Below are 20,188 nucleotides of genomic sequence, written 5' to 3' on the forward strand. Positions count from 1 at the left end.
CTAAGAATGTAAGAAACTGCTAATCAGTTTCAAATGTACTAGCAACCAGAAGCAACCTCACTAGTCAACAGCAGTGTTTCTGAATTTTGTTTTCAAGGCAAACCACTGGGTTTTCCAAGTATAAAGCTAATATGTAGCTGACGGCTGCAAAGAAAAAGGAACAGAATTTAAAGCCAGATATTAGCAGCAAATACCAGTTAATGAGGATGAATTTTCAAGGGGAGAAAAATTAACTAGAAAAGTCAAGTGGTTAGTGGAAGCCCCAGGAGGAAGCAGTTATCTGACATTCATTCAGTCGGTTTTCAAGATGAAAAAGTTTCACTTTATAATTGCTGCCAATACTTCAAAAAACATAGCTGTCTTTTTCAGTCATTTATTTGTTTCACAGAGAATAGGTAAATATAGAACACTATTTCTTTAAAAAATACAACTATATACATATATACAGAAATAATTCTAACAGAGTAATACACTTTCGCAATTAAAATATGTATATTTTACACAACTAATTGCTGACAGCTAACACATAGAATGGATTTCACCACTGGAGTAAAAATTAGGTTATTTAAGCAATCCTAAATGAGATAAAAAGTTCTTCAAAGTGAAAGAAACAGTGTGAAGCAATTTTTTTTAAAAGTTTAAGTCTGTTTCATTTTCTCTCATGGGCCTCATTTTTCAAACAGCAATTCACTTTCAAAAACAAACTCAAAGCTTTTATTTTTTAATTCAAATTCCTGTTGTCTTCTATCTGCAGCTGTTTCCAAATGGAAAAAGATGCCCTAAGCTCTGCTGGCTTTTACACAAAAGATTTCAGTGAGAAGAGAAAAGAGCAGTTCAAAACAACAATAAAAAAGGAAAATATGGACTATGGAAAAATCTGAAAACATTATGATTCTCCAAATACTAAATCTGCTGAGTGATTTTCTTTTAGAATTTGAGCTATATCAGATCCGCGGAGCACAGGCTCCGGACACACGGGCTCAGTGGCCATGGCTCACGGGCCCAGCCGCTCCACAGCAAGTGGGATCTTCCCGGACAGGGGCACGAACCCGTGTCCCCTGCATCGGCAGGGGGACTCTCAACCACTGCGCCACCAGGGAAGCCCAGATCCACACTTTTTGATCAACTGACAATCTGGAATAGAAGATATCTAATTTATCATGTTTTGACATATACATTTTATTTCATGTCTGTTCAAATTTGCCATGTGAGAATTACTCAATTTGCAAATGAGCCTGGCTATAAGAATTCCATTATAAATGGGGTTCCTTATTATTATACTCACACCAAAGGTACTTTATTTCAGAAACTCAACTTCACTTGGCAAAACTATTTATGACTGAAACCACAGAAGAACTTTTCTCCAACAGAAAGCAATCAAAACATTTCCTGCTTGTCAGTTGCCATCACTATCAGTTTTCACTGAGTCTGAATCTAGCACCCCTGGACAGATCAGTGAGGACTGCTGACAAAGACAGGACACAGGTGTGGGGTATGCTGGGGGTGAAGGGGACCCTAGAGGCGTGCACCAAAGAGGGTCCTCCATCGGATCATCTAACCAGTCCACAGTGATGTGACACCTCCATGGTAGGAACACATGGACTCTTTTAAGGTCAAGAAATGGGAGAGTCAAATGGGTGGGCAGAGCTGGTGAAGGAAGACAGACAGACTATGACCCTGCACAGAGCAGAGCAGTCAGACGTGAGGGTGGACCGACTGGAAGGCTGGTTGCAGAATCAACTGCACAGATACTGTCTCTCATCCCTGGCTTGCCTCATGTTACGGCAGTCTCACTTTGCGGCTGGCTAGGGTTCTTCATTTCATGGTTCCCAAGATCACATTCTCTCCAGGGCTTTCCGTTCTGCCACACAACTCTGAGACTTCAGTTTTTATCTTTTAAAAAAAGATTATCAGTTTTCACATTCTTTCTAACTTTTTTGATGTATAGTTTCTAATTTTTTACCATTAATAAATAACATCACAACAAACATCCTTGAACACGTATCTTGCAAACCTTGGAGTCCTGAAAAATAAAGTCCTAGAAGTAGAACAGGTAAATCATAAGCACAATGTTAAACCAATCCTCCAGAAAGGTTACATATCTTTACTCTTCCTCCTGAAATGTGTGTCACTGCCCGTGTCCACAGGCCTTCATGGATTTCTACCTATGTGTTAGTTGGAAAATAGCTCAGTGCTATTCTAACTTACTTTTAACAAATTTACTAGTGAAAATAAACATTTCTTATTGCCAATTTTTACCCAAAAAATGTATTGAGATTTTTTACAGTAATTACATTGAATTTATACATCAATTTGTGGAGAACTTTCATCTTGACAATACTGAGTTTTACAACCTATTAACACAGAATAGCTCTCTTTACATCGTTTAAAATTTCTCTCGGCAATCTTTTATAGTTTTCAATGCATAAGTCTTCACGTTGTTTCATTAGTTTATTTGGAAATATTTTATTCTTTTGGATGCTTTTGTAAATTAAATTGTTTTCTTAATTTCATTTTCAGGTATTTCATTACTAGTATATTGAAGCATGACTGAATTTTGTATGTTGATCTCGTACCCTGCAAACTTGTTTAAATCATTTATTAGTTCTAGTACTTCTTTTATGGATTTTGACCATACAGAATCATGTCATCTAAAGACATTGGTAGTTCTTCCTTTCCAATCTGTATGTCTTTTGGGGTTTTGTTTGTTTGTTTGGGGTTTTGGGGGGTTTTTGTTGGCCCTGTTAGAGGCTGGCTAGAGTCTCCAATACAATGTTAAACAGAAGTCACAAAAGCAGACGTCTTTTCCCTCTTCTTAGGAGGAAGAGCATTAAGTCTTTCAACATTAAGCATATTTGCTCAGGGTTCTCATAGATGCACCTTATTAGGGTGAGTACATTTGCTTCTAGTCCTAACTTGCCAAGAATTTTTTAAAAATCATAAATGATGCTGAACTTTTTCCAACGCTTTTTCTGCCTCTGTTGCGACGATCGTGTGGCTTTGTCTTTTATTCTATTAATATGCTGTACGATATTGATTTTTGAATGTTAAAAGAACCTTGGATTCCTGGGATAAATCCTACTTGGTCCTGGTGAATAATCATCTTTATAAGTTTCCAGATTCAGTTTACTAAAATATCATTAAGGGTTTTCGTGTCTACAGTGATGACAGATACTACTCTAGCTCTGCAGCATCTTTGGCTGTGATTAGAGTCCTACTGGCCTTAGAGAATGAACTGGTTACGTGTACCTTCCTCCTCAATTTTCTAATTAAATATCATCATCTATTATAAGACAATTTGGACTTTCTACCTCTTCTTGGTTTTCTCTATTTTACTGTTTTCTTTGCTTTCTGCATGTATATAAAATTATCTATTATTTCCTTTCTTCTGCTTCCTTGAGCAGAAGCTTGCTTTTCTTTTTCTGGTTTCTGAAGATGAAGTTTAGGTTACTGATTTGAGAACTTTCCTTTTGGAGTTAGATGTTTAAAGCTACAAACTTTTCTCTAGGTACTGCACTAGCTGCATTCCATAAATTTTAATATACCATATTTTTAGTTTAATTCAGTTCAAAATATTTTCTTATTTTCCTTGTAGTATCTTCTTTGATCCATGAGTTATTCATGTGTGTTATTTAATTTCCAAATATATGCGGATTTCCCAGATTTCTTATTATTTCTAATTTATTACCATTGGGGTCAAAGAACACATTTTGTGTGATTTTAGTCGTTTTAAAATTTGTTGAGAATTGTTTAGTGGCCAAAGATACGGTCTACCCTGGGGAATGTCCCATGAGTGCCTGGCGTTACTGGGTGGTGATTTAAGTCACCACCCAAGTCTAGACTCACTCCTGAGTGGCACAATACAAACAGACCCAACCCTGCAGAGCAAAGGCTTGGAAACTTAACTGAAACTGGAACCCACCCATAGAAAATGAGACAGGCCTTCCGCTCTGAAACAGACTGGGTTGATAATCCTCTAAAACAAACAACTTGACATTATCTAGGGAATGCTAGCATCATTCAGGGAGTGCACAACATTCAGTTACGTACTTTTGCTTTTAGCTCCTTTCATTCAGCAGGACGTTGAGACACATCCTTTGTTGAGGGTATCAGTCGTTCGTTCCTATTTATTCCTGAGTAGTATTCCATGGTCTGTACTGCATTTTGATTATCCTTTCAACTTCTGAGGAACTGCGGGTTGCTCAGGTTTTAGGCTTTTGTGAATAAAGCCGCTGGCAACTGTTGTGTACAAGGCTTTGTCTGGATCTGGCTTCGTTTCTCTTGGTTAAACACACAGGAATGGAATGGCTGGCATATGGCAGTGGATGTTTTAGCGGTTAAGAACTCGGCAGTTTTCCCACCAGCAGTGGAGAAGAGCCCGTGGCCCTGCACCGACACTGGGCACTGCCAACGAGCCTGCACAGTTCGAGCCATTCCAGTGAGCACGCAGCGGCACTTCATTTTGGTTTCAATCTGCATTTCCCTGACGAATGATGATATCGAACATCTTTTTATGTGCTTATTAGTCTTCTGTGAGGTGTCCAAATATTTCGCCTATTTTTAGCTGGGTTGTTTGTCTTCTTATTATTGAGTTGTAGGATTGCTTTTATATTTTAGATACAAGTTCTTGGAAATATTTGTGAATCTTTTCTCCCATTCTCTGGCTTGCCTTACTTCCCTTTGTTGTTTTTTAATGGTGTCTTTCAAAGAACAAAAGGTTTTAATTTTGGTGAAGTCCAATGTAGCAATTTTAATTGAAATTTAATTTCTGGTTTTACTAAGCACTGTGGTAAAAAGTACGTGCTCTCTGTCATGTCAAGTTTCAGATATATATTGAGTGTTTCTTTATGGTCTACTGAGTTTTGTAACTGCTCCATGGGAGTAGGAATTTAATATGTCATACTTGAAGCGTAGAAAGTAGAAATATAGCTGTTTTATAAACTGCTATTTAGATCTCCTATTTGTTTAGGTTTTGCCCCCCTGAGCAGTCAAATATGGAGAAAAATTTACTAAAGCACCCCATGACTATTTATGTAAATTTTTTCATATATTGCTAACACCCTTTTCATAAGGACTCTTGGCTTTCTCATGCAAAAATATATTCCTTTGTCCAGCTTATTGACTTGCATCGATGTTTATTTATATGATAATATTACATTCTTTCTTTTATTCTGAATACAAGTGATAAAATATATTTTCCACATATAACTTTTGTGTAACTTTTAGTTGTGTCTTTATTATAAATAGCATATATACAGATTTATGTCAGCTAATCAGTACCTTTTTTTAACCTATTAAAATGTATTACTGCAATTATACACTCTATCTTATTTTGGACATTTTGTTCTGTTTCTACTCCTGTTCCTTTGGCAATATCTTGAGTTTTGCTTTTATCTTCTCAAGATTTTGCTGAGAATGTAAAATCTTGTTCATTTTATTAATGCTTATGTTTATGCCTTTAAAAAGGATTTTAACCTACGTTTCCCTAATTTTAAGAATCCTTTGAATCTCACCTTTTCATGGCAGAGTGTTAGTTACTGTACTTCCCTCTCTCCCTATCCATCTGCTTCTTGAACTTTACTAACATAACCTAAGGATTTAGATTTAAGTTGTTATCACACTTGTATTTTCTATATTCTGTACCTTCTGCTTCACGAATCGGTAAACGTTAGCATTCTATCTTATAACTAGATTTGTAGAAATTAGTTAAATTTGTCTTCATTTTGTTGGATTCCATTTTTCTCTACTCATCCTTCAGTATGATATTTTCCTCATGTGTGGGATGTCTTCCGCTTCATCTCTGAATTGACATAATTTTTTCAGAAAAGGAATAATCAGTATGCATTATGTGAGCTCTTAGTAAGAAAATGTTTTTCTGTTTATTTTGCAAGTGAAAAACTCCTTGGTTGTGCATGCAGTTGGGTCACTGCCTTTCTCCTTCAGAACTCTGAAGCATTCCTCCATTATTTCTCTAATTTCTTTGCCAGCTGCATCCTACCTAGAAACTTGGTGGATTTTCATTTTATGCTTGAGGTTCAACACTTTTTCCAGAATGTATCCAGGTTTAATTACATTAATTTTACTTAATATATGTGGCCTCTTTCATGTCTTCTTATTAAAGGTACTACTTTTCTGAGTTTTCTTTTTCTGAAGTTTACAGTAAACTGTTTTCGGAAATATGCTTTTATTCTGTGACTGCTGAATACAAACGCCTTTTTCTTGTTCTACAAAATGTTTTCACAAGTCCCGTGTTGTTTGCTTGTTTTTCTCCTTACCCGTGAATTCTGGGTAATCTGTTAACATTACATCACCAGCCCCAAAAGGTGCATTCACTGAGCCAGAGGTGCCTGTCATAGTCTCAGCTTTTGTCAGAAGCTGTACTGGTAGCCTGAGCACGTTCAAGAGCCCCCTTTAGCCTTCTTCACTGTAGACTTAACACTTCTTGCCAGGGCCCCTCCTTCAGTATTTTCTGTATTCCTGTAAATGTTAAGCTGATCAAAGAGTTTCCTGTGCAGCAGCTCCACTGCACATTTGGGCCATATATACTTTCTTGGGTCTGGGCTCTGATCATAGCAGAGGGAGCTGGGAAGAGATGCACATTCGTGTAGCAGGGACTGAAAGTCCCCACCTTCCAGCCCAGAAACTCTCAGCAGGAATCTAGCTTCTGCCCAAGGCACTGAGTGGGAAAACAGACAGAAGGGGGGGTCTCAGACCCTGCTCTCAGGACCCAGATCTGCACAATCTGAATCGAGAAAATAGCAAGAAAGCACAGTTCCAAACTCGTAAACCCTACGGGACTCTGCCATAAAACCTTCTATAGAGATGCTTCTGCCACTAGTGTGTGCTCAGGACTCCTGAGGAGGATAACCCCAGCTGAAAATGAAATCACAGCAAGTATTACAACACTCTTTATAATCAAGAAAACTTGAAAATAAACTAAATACCCTTGAATAGGGGAGCTGATGAATAAAATAGGGTATATCCATACGATAAAATACATTCAGTGTCAAAAGGACTGCACTAAATCAACACAGACAGGGCACAGATATATAATATTCAATGTAAAAGAGCAAACAAGACTAATACACAAAATCTGTAGTTCTTACCTCTTTTTAAATGGAAGCATAAAAACTACATATATATGTAGATATAAAATATATGCATATATAATACATGCATATAATACACATGGACATTACAGATGCATATGAAAGTATGAAATAATACACACTAAATTAATTATAGTGGTTTCTCTTAGGAGAGGAGAGAGTAATGTGATTAGACATGAATAGCAAAGCAAACTAAAACTACATCTGTAACATTTTAGTTTAAATACACAGTGTTGACAATTGTTGATTCTTCCTGATGGGTACCTAGGTGTTTGTTCCCTGTATTCTTTTATAAATTTTTAAATTTTTCTCAAAGCTATAAGACATACCACTTGTATAAGAACTGGAGACAGCCTCTGTCCTCCTGAACTGCCACTTGAAAAGAATTTGCTGTAACTGATCAATACAGCACGGTTTAGGGCACATGAACAAACACAGACAAGGATAACTTGAAGCCTTGCTCTGGAGAAAATGACTGGTCATGGGATTTTGCCTGTCAACTGACCCATGCTTCCAAAGCCTGACACATTCTGGCCGTGACCACACTTGTCGACAGGACTTTGAAATGGCCGTTCTGGCACTGCTCTGGGGGTGAATCAAGGCAATCCTGAAGGAGGAAGGAGGACCCTCTCCCGGTCCACCCCGCTCTCTCCACTCACTGTCACCAAGGAGCTGCCGACCGGAGCCCACCCAGCGACCCAGGAGGGGCACAGAGCCAGCCCTGCCCTTCACACGCCCTGTAGGGAGCAGAGGGTCTGCGGGCTGAGCCCTCTCCCCCCGGGCTCTTGTTCTTGGCCGCGAGGAGCCTCCCCTTCCTTCGAGGCCCTGGCGGTGGTGCCTGTCCTCCCGCGCCAGGCCTAGGACCTCGTTCTCACCTGAATCCCTGATCCAGCTGCTGCGCTAATTCTGAACAAGTAAACATGCTGCTGGCACACGTGAGATCAGAATGTACCTTCCCCCCGAGAGAAGGGCTCTCGACACGGATGGTGCGGAGGCCTCTCACCTGCTCTTTCATCTCCGCGTAGACCTTCTCCGAGTTCAGCTCCACCTGCCGCTTGAACTCCTCCAGCGCTGCATCTGCCTGCTGTGCCTGCAGCCGCTGAGCCTCAGTCACACGGGTGAGCTGCTCCTCTTTTTCCCTAGAAAAGTTCAGACAAGCCGCAGAGTTAAAATATAAAATAAAGGAACTTGGCTTGGATCAAAGAACAAAATTTAACCCTCTCTAAAATAAAATTCAGATTTCCATTTTTTGATCCAAATTCTATAAAACTTCCCTTTAAAAAACTGGCAATAACATGATTTGCCTCAGGAAAAAAAGGATATAAACCCATAATATGTGTTCTGATGAGGACACAAGTACTTCTGATGATTTCCCTAAGAACGAAACTGTTTACAACCAGGAACCTCCATCACCCAACGAATGGATAAGCAAAATGTGCCCACCCATGCAATGGAACGTCACTCAGCCTCAAAAAAGGGATGAAGCTGTGATGCACCCTACAACGCGGACAAACCTCGACAACAGTGTGCAGGGGGCAAAGGCCAGACACAAGTCACATATTGCGTGATCCTATCTAGGAGAAATATCCAGAATAGAGACAGGAGAAGCAGATCAGTGGTCGCCTGGGCCGATGGGACGGGGGGATGGGAAGTGGCTGCTCACACAGGGGGTTTTGGGAGGGGGTTGATGATGAAAATGTTCTGGAATTAGATAGTAGTGACGGTTGCACATCCTCATGGATATACTAAAATCTGCTAAACTGTACACTTTGAAAGGATGAATTCAATAGTATGTGAATTATATCTCAATTAAAATAAAAACACTGTGCCATAAGAATACCTCTAACATGCACATCTGGCAGAAGCTAACCTGCAGGGTGACAGGGCAACAGAGCGATGTGGCCGCCTGAAATTATTCTGCTGCTCTCTAGTAAGTACACCTGCCTAAAAGAACCGATAACCATCTCGTTTCTTTATACCTTGAACTAAAATTAAATAGTCAAAAGGGTCCAACAAAAGAAGAGAAATCTCTGCGTGTTGCTAGAAGAAACAAATGCAGGCTTTAGGTTGTAAGTACACGAAAGTTACTACTGACTTCTATTGAGTTCTACCCAGGTACTAGGCACTGTGCAAACTAGTTTAATATGTCTTCTCTCCTTCATTCTCACAGTCAACTTGTATAAGACTATTTTATATCTCTAGTTTTACAGAACAGGAAACTGGGGCTTAGAGAATATTTCCAAGGCTACACATCACTAACAGTCAAGGCAGGACTCGAGTCCCGGCCGTCTGCTTCTAGGCTCCTGCTGTTAACTACCCTGCTGTGCTGCTTTCCTGATTTTCCAGATGCCATATGCTATGGTCTGAACGTGTCTCCCCAAAATGAGATTAGTGCCCTTATAAAAGGTACCATGTTGGGTACGACCGCCTAGATACAGATTGGCAAATGTGATAGAGAGTTGTTACAAATGTTTGAGGGACGTCTGTTCTGACCGACGGACCCAACTGACCGGAAAAAGTTGCCTAGAATGCTCTATTCAAAGGACCGTGAGGCTGGAGAAGAGGCAAAGGCCGCCGCGGTCGATGCGAATGTCCCCACGAGGGGCTAAGGTTAGGAGGCCCAAGAGCTAATTCCCTGCCACACACTCCATGGCTAGTTCATCCCATGTTGCTCTTTAATTTCTGAGGCCCTCCTAAACACACTTGGGAAGACGATTCCACAGTTAGGATTACAAGTTTTCAAAGGTTTACCTTTGCTTGCTCAGTCTGTCTATAAATAGAAAAGAGGGCTTCCCTGGTGGCGCAGTGGTTGAGAGTCCGCCTGCCAATGCAGGGGACGCAGGTTCGTGCCCCGGTCCGGGAAGATCCCACATGCTGTGGAGCGGCTGGGCCCGTGAGCCATGGCCGCTGAGCCTGCGCGTCCGGAGCCTGTGCTCCGCAACGGGAGAGGCCACAACAGTGAGAGGCCCGCGTACCGCAAAAAAAATAAAAAAAGAAAAGAAAGTACATTGGACAATATTTGAAAACTTTAAAAATTTATAAATCGTATAATTTAAAATTACGTATCATTAATTAGCCAGGAGAAAAGTCTGCTAACACAATTTGTAAAAATATATAACGTATGGCTGAAATGCCAACTTTTTCTATAAATGCTGAAAGTCAGTTGTTTTACATTTTTTGTGCAGTAATTCACCTGAGCTACTTAGTTACTGTAAATAGTTTCAATTTAATAGGACAAATATTTTCTCTATATTACCTCATTCTTACCTACCAAGAGTTTAGTTCATTTACTTTATAATTGACTTATGACTACATAAATCAAAGTCATAAGCTTTACCCATGATCAGCTATATATTGAGACCATATTAAAAATACTGTTTGTTAAAATATAACCTAGTGCAATGAGGTACATTGCTTTTGACTGATCATTTCTAGCCTGATTTACAAATAGCAAATATTGTTTTATATTAAATAGCAGACACAAGGAAATGACCAAAACCTTCCCATTCATTTTCAGTCCCACCACACCTACAAAGCTAATTTAGTGGTAAAGCTAAATACCAAAGAGTGGCGAAGGCACCACCCAATGTATCAATGTTTCTGTCCAGTTTAACTGTGAAAATACATTGAGCTCCACTAATGTTTAGAAATCTTCTGTCTTAATATAAATAAAATATGTCTTATTTTAAATAAAGAGATGATATTCGTTTTAATGAGGGATCCACTTTAATTTCTATCAAAGTAATGAAAGAGAAGTGGAAATTTTCAGCCCTTGAAAAAGAGAAGGGTCTGCTCCTCACTAATGTAAGAACAGTACTTCCTTTTACCATGAGTCCAAATAACGTGTCCTGTAAGAAGCAAAAAAAAAGTGACTTTGAAGATTATTTTTTTCCGTGGAACTAGTTGCGGGGCCAAGTATACATGTATCACTGAAAGGCCTTAAAGCTGGGCCTCCATGAGGATAAAAAGGTGGGAAGAAAATCTGCTTTTTCACTCTGATTTATTTATAAAATGCAGTAAATTTTCCTCGTCTGAGTACATAAAGCATAAAGAACAAAAGAAGCTGCATTCTTATCCAACCACAAGCCAGTTCAGATTAAAGGATGTTCTGAAGTACACGATTATTCCAAACACGCAATAAAATGCAGGAGACTAATGGACTACAATTTAGTGTTTCTTGAGCTTGAAAGCTAACATTTCTATGTACAGGCCGACCTTAATTTGAAAACCTTCCCTGTGCACATTTCTGCACCAGCACTTCTGATAACGTTGGCAGGGATCCAACACATATTTACAAGGCTTCATGTTACAGTAGACTTCGTTTGCTGCCAGCTTGGCATCTCCACTGGAAACTCCAAGAAAAACAAAACAAAACAAAAAACTTCAAACACGTCTGAAAAACAGCTAGAAGTGTCTCCACTCCCCTTCCAGCTGGGCTGGAAGACAAGACTTTCAAGCAGCTGTATCATCTATATTCCTGGCTGCTATTGGTACTTAAGTTGATTAAAGTGAGTCAGTCAAAAACATTAAGATACAACTATGCTTTTAAAGGCACTAAAAATAATACCTTCACTAAGCATGATAAATAAATACACTTCTTTTGCCTCTTCTTCACGTGACTGCTAAGACTAATGGTCTCTGCTAAATTCTTCTTAAAAACAATAAACACTGTGGACACATCTAAACATTTAGATACTTCAAGAGTTAGAAAGGAATACCAGTAAAATTGGAAATTAACAGCGGTCTTAATATCGAAAAAATGACAATATTCCTCAAATTGATGAACAGATTCAACACAATCCCTGTCAAAATCCCAGATGGCATTTTGCTGAAATTGACAAGCTGATCCTAAAATTCATATGGAAATGCAAAGTACCCAGAACAGGCAAACCAATCTTGAAATAAAACAAAGTTGAAGGACTCACATTTCTTGATTTCAAAACTTACTACAAAGTTAGGGTAATCAAAACAGTGTGCTACCGGCATAAAGACTGACATATATAGAATAGGATTAAGATTCCAGAGATAAATCCTTACATTGATAATCAGTAGATTTTCAGCAAGGATGCCAAGACAATTCAATGCGGGAATAAAATAGTCTTTACAACAAATGGTGCTGGGACAACTGGACATCCACGGGCAAAAAAGAGTGATGTTGAATTCCTTCATTACACAACACACAAAACGAACTCAAGATGGGTCACAGACCTCAATGTAAGAGTTAAAAACACAAAACTCTTAGAAAGAAAATATAGGAGTAAGTCTTTGTGACCTTGACCTAAGCAAAGCCTTCTTAGATATAACACCAAAAGCATAAACAAGAAAATGAAATATAGATAAATAGACTTCAGCAAGTTAAAAAACTTGCCCTGCTAGGGATATTATCAAAAAGTGAAAAGAAAACCCACAAAATGAGAGAAAATATTTGCAAATCATATATCTGAAAAGAGACTTGTATCAAGAATATATAAAGAACTCTCATAAATCACTAATAAAAAGATAAAGAACACAATTTAAAAACAGGTGGAATCAATATTGTTAAAATAGCCATACTACTGAAAGCAATCTACAGGTTTAGCGTGATCCCTATCATATTACCCATGACATTTTGCACAGAACTAGAACAAACAATCCTAAAATTTATATGGAACCACAAAAGACCCAGAATTGCCAAAGCAATCCTGAGGAAAAAGAACAAAGCTGGGGGCATAACCCGCCCAGACTTCAGGCAATACTACAAAGCTACCGTAATCAAAACAGCATGGTACTGGCACAAAAACAGACATATGGATCAATGGAACAGAATAGAAAGCCCAGAAATAAACCCACATACCTACAGTCAATTAATCTATGACAAAGGAGGCAAAAATATATAATAGAGAAAAGACAGTCTCTTCAGCAAGTGGTGCTGGGAAAGCTGGACAGTTGCATGCAAATCAATGAAGTTAGAACACACCCTCACACCATACACAAAAATAAAGTCAAAATGGCTTAAAGACTTAAATATAAGACATGACACCATAAAACTCCTAGAAGAGAACATAGGCAAAACATTCTCTGACATAAATTGTATCAGTATTTTCTTAGGTCAATCTCCCAAGGCAACAGAAATGAAAGCAAAAATGAACAAATGGGACCTAATCAAACTTATAAGCTTTTGCACAGCAAAGAAAACCATAAACAAAATGAAAAGACAACCTACATACTGGGAGAAAATATTTGCAAACTATACAACTGACTGACAAGGGCTTAATTTCCAAAATATGCAAACAGCTCATACAACTCAATAACAAAAAGCAAACAACCCAATAAAAAGATGAGCAGAAGACCTAAACAGACATTTCTCCAAAGAAGACATACAGATGGTCAATAAGCACATGAAAAGATGCTCAACATCGCTAATTACTAGAGAAATGTAAATCAAAACTGCAATGAGGTACCACATCACACCGGTCAGAATGGCCATCATCAAAAAATCTACAAAAAATAAATGCTGGAGAGGGTGTGGAGAAAAGGGAACCCTCCTACACTGTTGGTGGGAATGTAAGTTGGTGCAGCCACTATGGAAAACAGTGTGGACGTTCCTTTAAAACCTAAAAATAGAGGGGACTTCTCTGGTGGCACAGTGGTTAGGAGTCCGCCTGCCAATGCAAGGGACATGGGTTCAAGCCCTGGTCTGGGAGGATCTCACATGCCACGGAGCAACGAAGTCCATGCACCACAACTGCTGAGGCTGCACTCTGGAGCCCACAAGCCACAACTACTGAGCCTGCAAGGCACAACTACTGAAGCCTGCGTGCCTAGAGCCGGCGCTCCACAACAAGACAGGTCACCACAATGGGAAGGTCACGCACCGCGGTGAAGAGTGGCCCCCACTTGCCGCAACTAGAGAAAGCCCGCACACAGTGATGAAGACCAAAGCAGCCTAAATAAATAAATAAATAAATTTATATAAAAAACTAAAAATAGAGCTACCATAACATCCAGCAATCCCACTCCCAGGCATGTATCAGAAGAAAACTAATTCGAAAAGATACATGCACCCCAATGTTCATAGCAGCACTATTCACAACAGCCAAGACAAGGAAGCAGCCTAAGTGTCCATCAACAAATGAATGGACAAAGAAGATGTGTCTTTTTTATATATATATATATATATATATATATATATATATATACACACACATACACAATGGAATATTACTCAGCCATAAAAGGAAGGAAATAATGCCATTTGCAGCAACATGGATGAACCTGGAGATTGTCATACTAAGTGAACTCAGACAGAGAAAGACAAATATCATATGACACTGCTTACATGTGGAGTCCGAAAAAAATATACAAATGAAGTTATCTGCAAAACAGACACAGACTCACAGACTTAGAAAACAAATTTATGGTTACCAAATGACAAAGGGGAAAGGGGGTGGGGTCGGGAGAATAAATTAGGAGTTTGGGATTAGCAGATATGAACTATTATATCTAAAATAGATGAAACAACCAGGTCCTACTGTATAACACAGGAAACTATACTCAATATCCTATAGTAAACCATAATGGAAAAAAAATATGAAAAAGAGTATATACGCACACACACATATATATATATCTGAGTTACTTTGTTGTACACCAGAAACTAACACAACATACTTCAATTAAAAATAACAATAAAAAGAAGATAAATAAAAATAGGTGAAGAATCTAAATAGATACTTCGCCAAAGAAGATATACAATTAGCCAATAGGCACATGGAAGGACACTCAATATCACTGTCAAGAAAATGCAAATCTTGGGCTTCCCTGGTGGCGCAGTGGTTGAGAGTCCGCCTGACGATGCAGGGGACACGGGTTCGTGCGCCGGTCCGGGAAGTTCCCACATGCCGCAGAGCGGCTGGGCCCGTGAGTCATGGCCGCTGAGCCTGCGCATCCGGAGCCTGTGCTCCGCAACGGGAGAGGACACAACAGTGAGAGGCCCGCGTACCGCAAAAAAAAAAAAAAGAAAGAAAGAAAATGCAAATCAAAATCACAATGAGGTACCATTAAACAACCTCTAAGATGGCTATAATCAAAAGACAGATAATAACAAGTGTTATTGTTTTGTTCTGGTTTCCATTAACCTTGCTTGGGCTTTATTGAGCTTCTTAAATTAGCATAATTTTGTATTTCATGAAAACTGGAAAATTTGGGGCCATTAGTTATTCAAATATTTTTCTGCTCTATTACTCGCTTCCCTCTGCTTCTGTGACTCAAATTAAATATATTTCATACACTGTCATTTCCTGCAAGTCTCTGCAGCTCATATTTCTTCTAGTACATTTTTTCGTTGTCCCCAGATTGACTAATTTCTATTCGTTTATCTTCATGTTCTTCTTGTAATCTCCATTTTGTTGTTATATTCAGTCTACATTTTAAATTTCAAATGTATTTTCCACTGTTTTTCTATTGAGGTTTCCTAGCTTTTCATTCATTACTACCAATTTTTCTTAAAGTTCTTTAAATAATTATAATAGCTACTTTAAATTTTTATCCACTAATTCTAGTATCTAATTTATCCTAGGGTGGTCTCCATTGATTGACTGCATTTTCCTTTGAGAATAAAAAGGCCATGTTATCCTAATTGAAAATAAGCAGGTCAGGTGTTATCCTGATTCTTCATACGTCAAGTAATTTTCGCTTATATCTTTATGAATGATACATAGTAAAGAGTCTGGATTCTGTTTTTTTCCTCTGAATAGTATTGATTGGTAATTTTAATTATTTGTTTATAGCAGGCAGTTAACTTGGCTGAATTCAAACTATAAATTCTGTCTCCCCAGAAGCTCATATATAAATTCAGCTCTTTTAGCTTACTTGGGCTATTTGGAGTTTCAGGGGTCAGTCACAAATACGTACCGAGATCACATGAAGAATTTGGGCTCCCTTCTCTGGCTCTCTTATTTCCTGGGTGTCTCTCCATCTTAGTTTGCCAGTGGTTATAACCGTCCATTCTTTCATCAGGTTCTTCAAGCACTAAGAGGACAGGTTATCTACCCAAATTCTAGCTGTCCCACATGGCATCAAATGCGGCCAGATAAATGCTACAAAAGTGGGAAGCTCACCCTTACTTCTTCCAAGTGTGTACTGCCTTCCACTATCTCTTTGTGCCTATTCATTCTCCAGGGTCTTCAGGTAGTGGTATTTTATACCTTGTACAGAGTTTATGTTTGTGAGAGGATCAGTCTGATTGGAGCTTTCTCGGCCATCAAATGAACTGGAAGCTCCCTTCTTGGTTGTTTTGATGCGCAGATTACTATTCATTCTTTAGGGGCTCAAACGTCAGCTCTTCAGATAGAGCTGCTAGCTGCTTCTTTCATCCTTGTCAGTGCCTTTTATATACTACTACTATAGCACTTTATATACACTATTACAGCTGTTAATTTATACATTTATCTTTTTCAGGATAATCAGATCTCTTTGAGACCAGGGGAATGGAGAGTGTGAGGACAGAACAGTGTCTTCCCCTTATTTATAGCACATACCTTTAGCATATTACTTATATGGAATTATTCAATATCTTTTTGATAAATGTATACCATCTAGATCAGGGATCCCCAACCCCCGGGCCACAGACTGGTAGTGGTCCACGGCCTATTGGGAACTGGGCCACACAGCAGGAGGTGAGCAGCAGGCAAGTGAGCAAAGCTTCATCTGCCGCTCCCCATCGCTCCCGTCGCTCCCCGTCGCTCCCCACCGCTCCCCACCGCTCCCCACCGCTCCCCGTCGCTCCCCACCACTCCCCGTCGCTCCCCATCACTCCCCACCACTCCCCGTCGCTCCCCACCACTCCCCGTCGCTCCCCATTGCTCCCCACCGCTCCCCGTCGCTCCCCATCGCTTGCATTACCACCTGAACCATCCCCCCCTGGTCCGTGGAAAAAATGTCTTCCATGAAGCCAGTCCCTGGTGCCAAAAAGGTTGGGGACCGCTGATCTAGATGGAACCAGAACAAAACCAGGGAACACAACAAAAATGTTGACATTTCAGGCCAGATAATTCTTTGCTGTGGGGACATGTCCTGTGCACTGTGATATGCTTAGCAACATCCCTGGCCTCTCCTCTCTAGATACCAGTGACAATATCCCTTCCCCAATTCTGACAACCCCAAAATGCCTACAGACATGTCAAATGTCCCCTGGAGTAGCAAAATCACACCTGATTGAGAACCACTGGGACAGAAAGTATGGCCCAAGGGTCAAACTCCAGTCTTGAAGAACCGTATTTGGTTAAAGCATGATAGTTATGAATAAGAATGAGGAATCTTCTTCAACTATCCAAAAATCTCTTAAGAAGATATGGACGTCAGCTAGGAGGTCCATAAATCCTTTGAAATCACCTGGATTTGAATCATGATTCAAAAGAACTGATCCTGGCATCAACCTCCTAGCCAACATTCTCAGCCAACTTAGTCATGTTCCAGGAGCTGAGGCAAGGGTCCTGGCAGCAAATTCTAAGAGCTACTCAGTGAAACACTGCAGAAAACTTAGACAAAGTGTAAGAAATGGTTCTTATATTGGAGAAACTACAATCTGATTAGGGAAAGAGAAAAATGCAAGCCAAAATCAAATGGTAGGGTAATATTATGGATATTTTGTGACAAATTGTAAATACTATAGGAATACAAAAAAGGGAAAGGGGCAGTGAGAGTCTATATAAGAAAACCAATGTCAGAAGATCAGAAGATTAGTGTGTAAAGTGAAAAATAAAGCAATATAGGTAAATGTAATGAAATATTTTAATAGTTTAAAGTTTTACATAAGAATTTTGTGCTAAACTAAGGTCTGCCTATAATATGGGTCTATTAATAAGTTAAAAGAACTCTACCTCAGCAAATAAAAAAGCGATTCAAACTTTTACAGTGAAATAAGAAAACCCTGAGACAATGATCCTTAAAGACAAAACGGCTTCAGTGTACAGAGAAGAAAAATTCCTTTAAACACTTTAAACGTCAATATAAATCCCAAATCTAATGTTGTTTCCTTTTATGTTTCCTATATTTTAAAAAGTACTGATTAAAAGTTCCATATATAAATTATACATCATACTTGCAAAGCTACATATGTACCCACCAATTCATCCTACTTTACAGGCAGCAATATATCAGTAAATAATAAGGAAATACATGTTCGTCCTATGAAATGACAAGGCCTAAATATTTTGAAATAGGTGCAGACCACTTCTTGTTACTATGGAGAGGAAAAAGGCAGTGTGAAGTCATTCAAGCAGAATGATAAGTAAACCAAAGCCAGATCAAAGGAATAAAGAAGAAAGGCTGAAATGTGAAGCTGAAATATTTATTTCCTTCAAAACATCATTCATGCCTTGTCCCTGGGCAGTTCAATATTTCAAAGTAGCTGGAAAATATTCTCACTTACATTCATCACTGTGCACAAGTAGATCAAATTTTAAGTAGGCAAATTTTTTCTTTATTTACCAAATATAAACGTAATATTTATCACTGAGAGAAATTTTTCTGCTTTTCATAAATGATTTCTAAATTATGTGAAATATATTTTAAAGTCACAATAGATATTTTCTAGTACTTTTACTGAATGATGCTGCTACAAACTGTGATGTTTATAGTGTAACCATAATTTTTAATGTCCTTGCAAATGGTGAAAAAGAGTAAACATTGAGTGATTGCTACACTTATTACAGTGTAGAGCAGTTCATATATTATTTCATTTCATTATTATAACTATAAAAATTTTTATTTTTTTTCACAAATGAAAACAATGAAATTTAGAAGAGCTAAGTGATTTACCCAGGTTTATGTAGTAAATGACAGAATGAGAAGTTAAACCAGCCCATCTGACTTCAGAGTCAAAGTTGTTTTATTTCTTTAGATCTGTATGTACATACATATATATAATATATATATTTAACGAAATCACTGATTTAGTTAATTAACTGAAGTTACAACTAGGTCCTTACTATAATTTATTCCTACATGACATTAATATTTGCACATCAAATCACTTTTAGAACATTTGAAAGCTAAAATGTTCATCAAGCATTTACTTAACACCTGTATGCCAGGATCTGAGTTTGGTGCTAGAAATACAAAAATAATCAAGACACTGTCCCTGCTTTCAATACAGAAGGAAGATAGATTCTATACTGTTTTCAATGTGATAAAAACTACACAATGATATGAACACAATACTATGAACAAGACCAGAGGAATTCATTGTGGTATAGAGTAAAAAGCTTCATAGAGGGCATGTCATTTTGGTAAGATCATCACTAAGAATGTTTAAAAGGTATTTTATATATATGTATATATAATATGTTAACTATATGTATGTGAAATGTGTATGTATTTGTAAAATATATATTGGTATTTAATATTTATAAATTATCTTTTATTTTCCTCCTTACCATCATACCTTCCATGAAAAAAGCAAATCTCCATGAGAAGATTTTTCTTTCAAGAGGAAGATGACTATGGTAGGGGCAAAAAATTTCTAAAGATAGGATTAAAGTTTTCTTTGAGATATAATAAAATACAGAACAATTTTTACTGATTATAAAACACTCTATTGATAAGTACATAAAAGTATGTTACCTGGATTTATGTTTGTTTTAAGATACCTATCTATTTATAAACATATATCCATATTTCACTGACCATTTCTTCCCACCTCATTCTACACTCTTCCAAAGACTCCAGTGATGATCTTACATTTGTGTAATAATAAGTTCGGTCATCTGCTAATCTGCTACCATGTGGCATTCATTAATTCATTTACCATGAATGTGTTAAGTACCCACTATGTGCCAGGTACCTTCTGGAGGTTGAGGAAATACCACTGGACTAATCACAACCAGTTCCTACGCTAAGGAAGCTTTCAGTCTAGCAGGGGAAAAGACCATGAATTAATATATCACTATTAATGAATATTCAATTCAATGAACAAAGGAGAAATATAGGGTATTAAGGGTTCGTATAACAGGGAGAAAAAAAAACCTTGCTTAGGAGTTAGGATATAAGAAAGTGATGTTCCAGTTAGCTGAAGGATGAGAAGGACTGGCTAAAAGAAA

General features: G+C 38.3%; 1 protein-coding gene across 27 annotated transcripts in view; it reads right to left on the minus strand.

The window, feature by feature from the left end:
• Positions 1-20,188, minus strand: part of CEP112 (centrosomal protein 112) — a 418,997-nt gene that overhangs the window by 236,674 nt on the left and 162,135 nt on the right. For all 27 annotated transcript variants that reach the window (XM_079905668.1, XM_079905662.1, XM_079905687.1 and 24 more), the window contains one exon: positions 8,113-8,248. In XM_079905668.1, the coding sequence (XP_079761794.1) occupies positions 8,113-8,248 (136 nt within the window). The remainder of the gene's footprint in view (positions 1-8,112; positions 8,249-20,188) is intronic.

This window comes from Stenella coeruleoalba, assembly GCF_951394435.1.
Source record: "Stenella coeruleoalba genome assembly, chromosome: 19".
Lineage (NCBI taxonomy): Eukaryota > Metazoa > Chordata > Mammalia > Artiodactyla > Delphinidae > Stenella > Stenella coeruleoalba.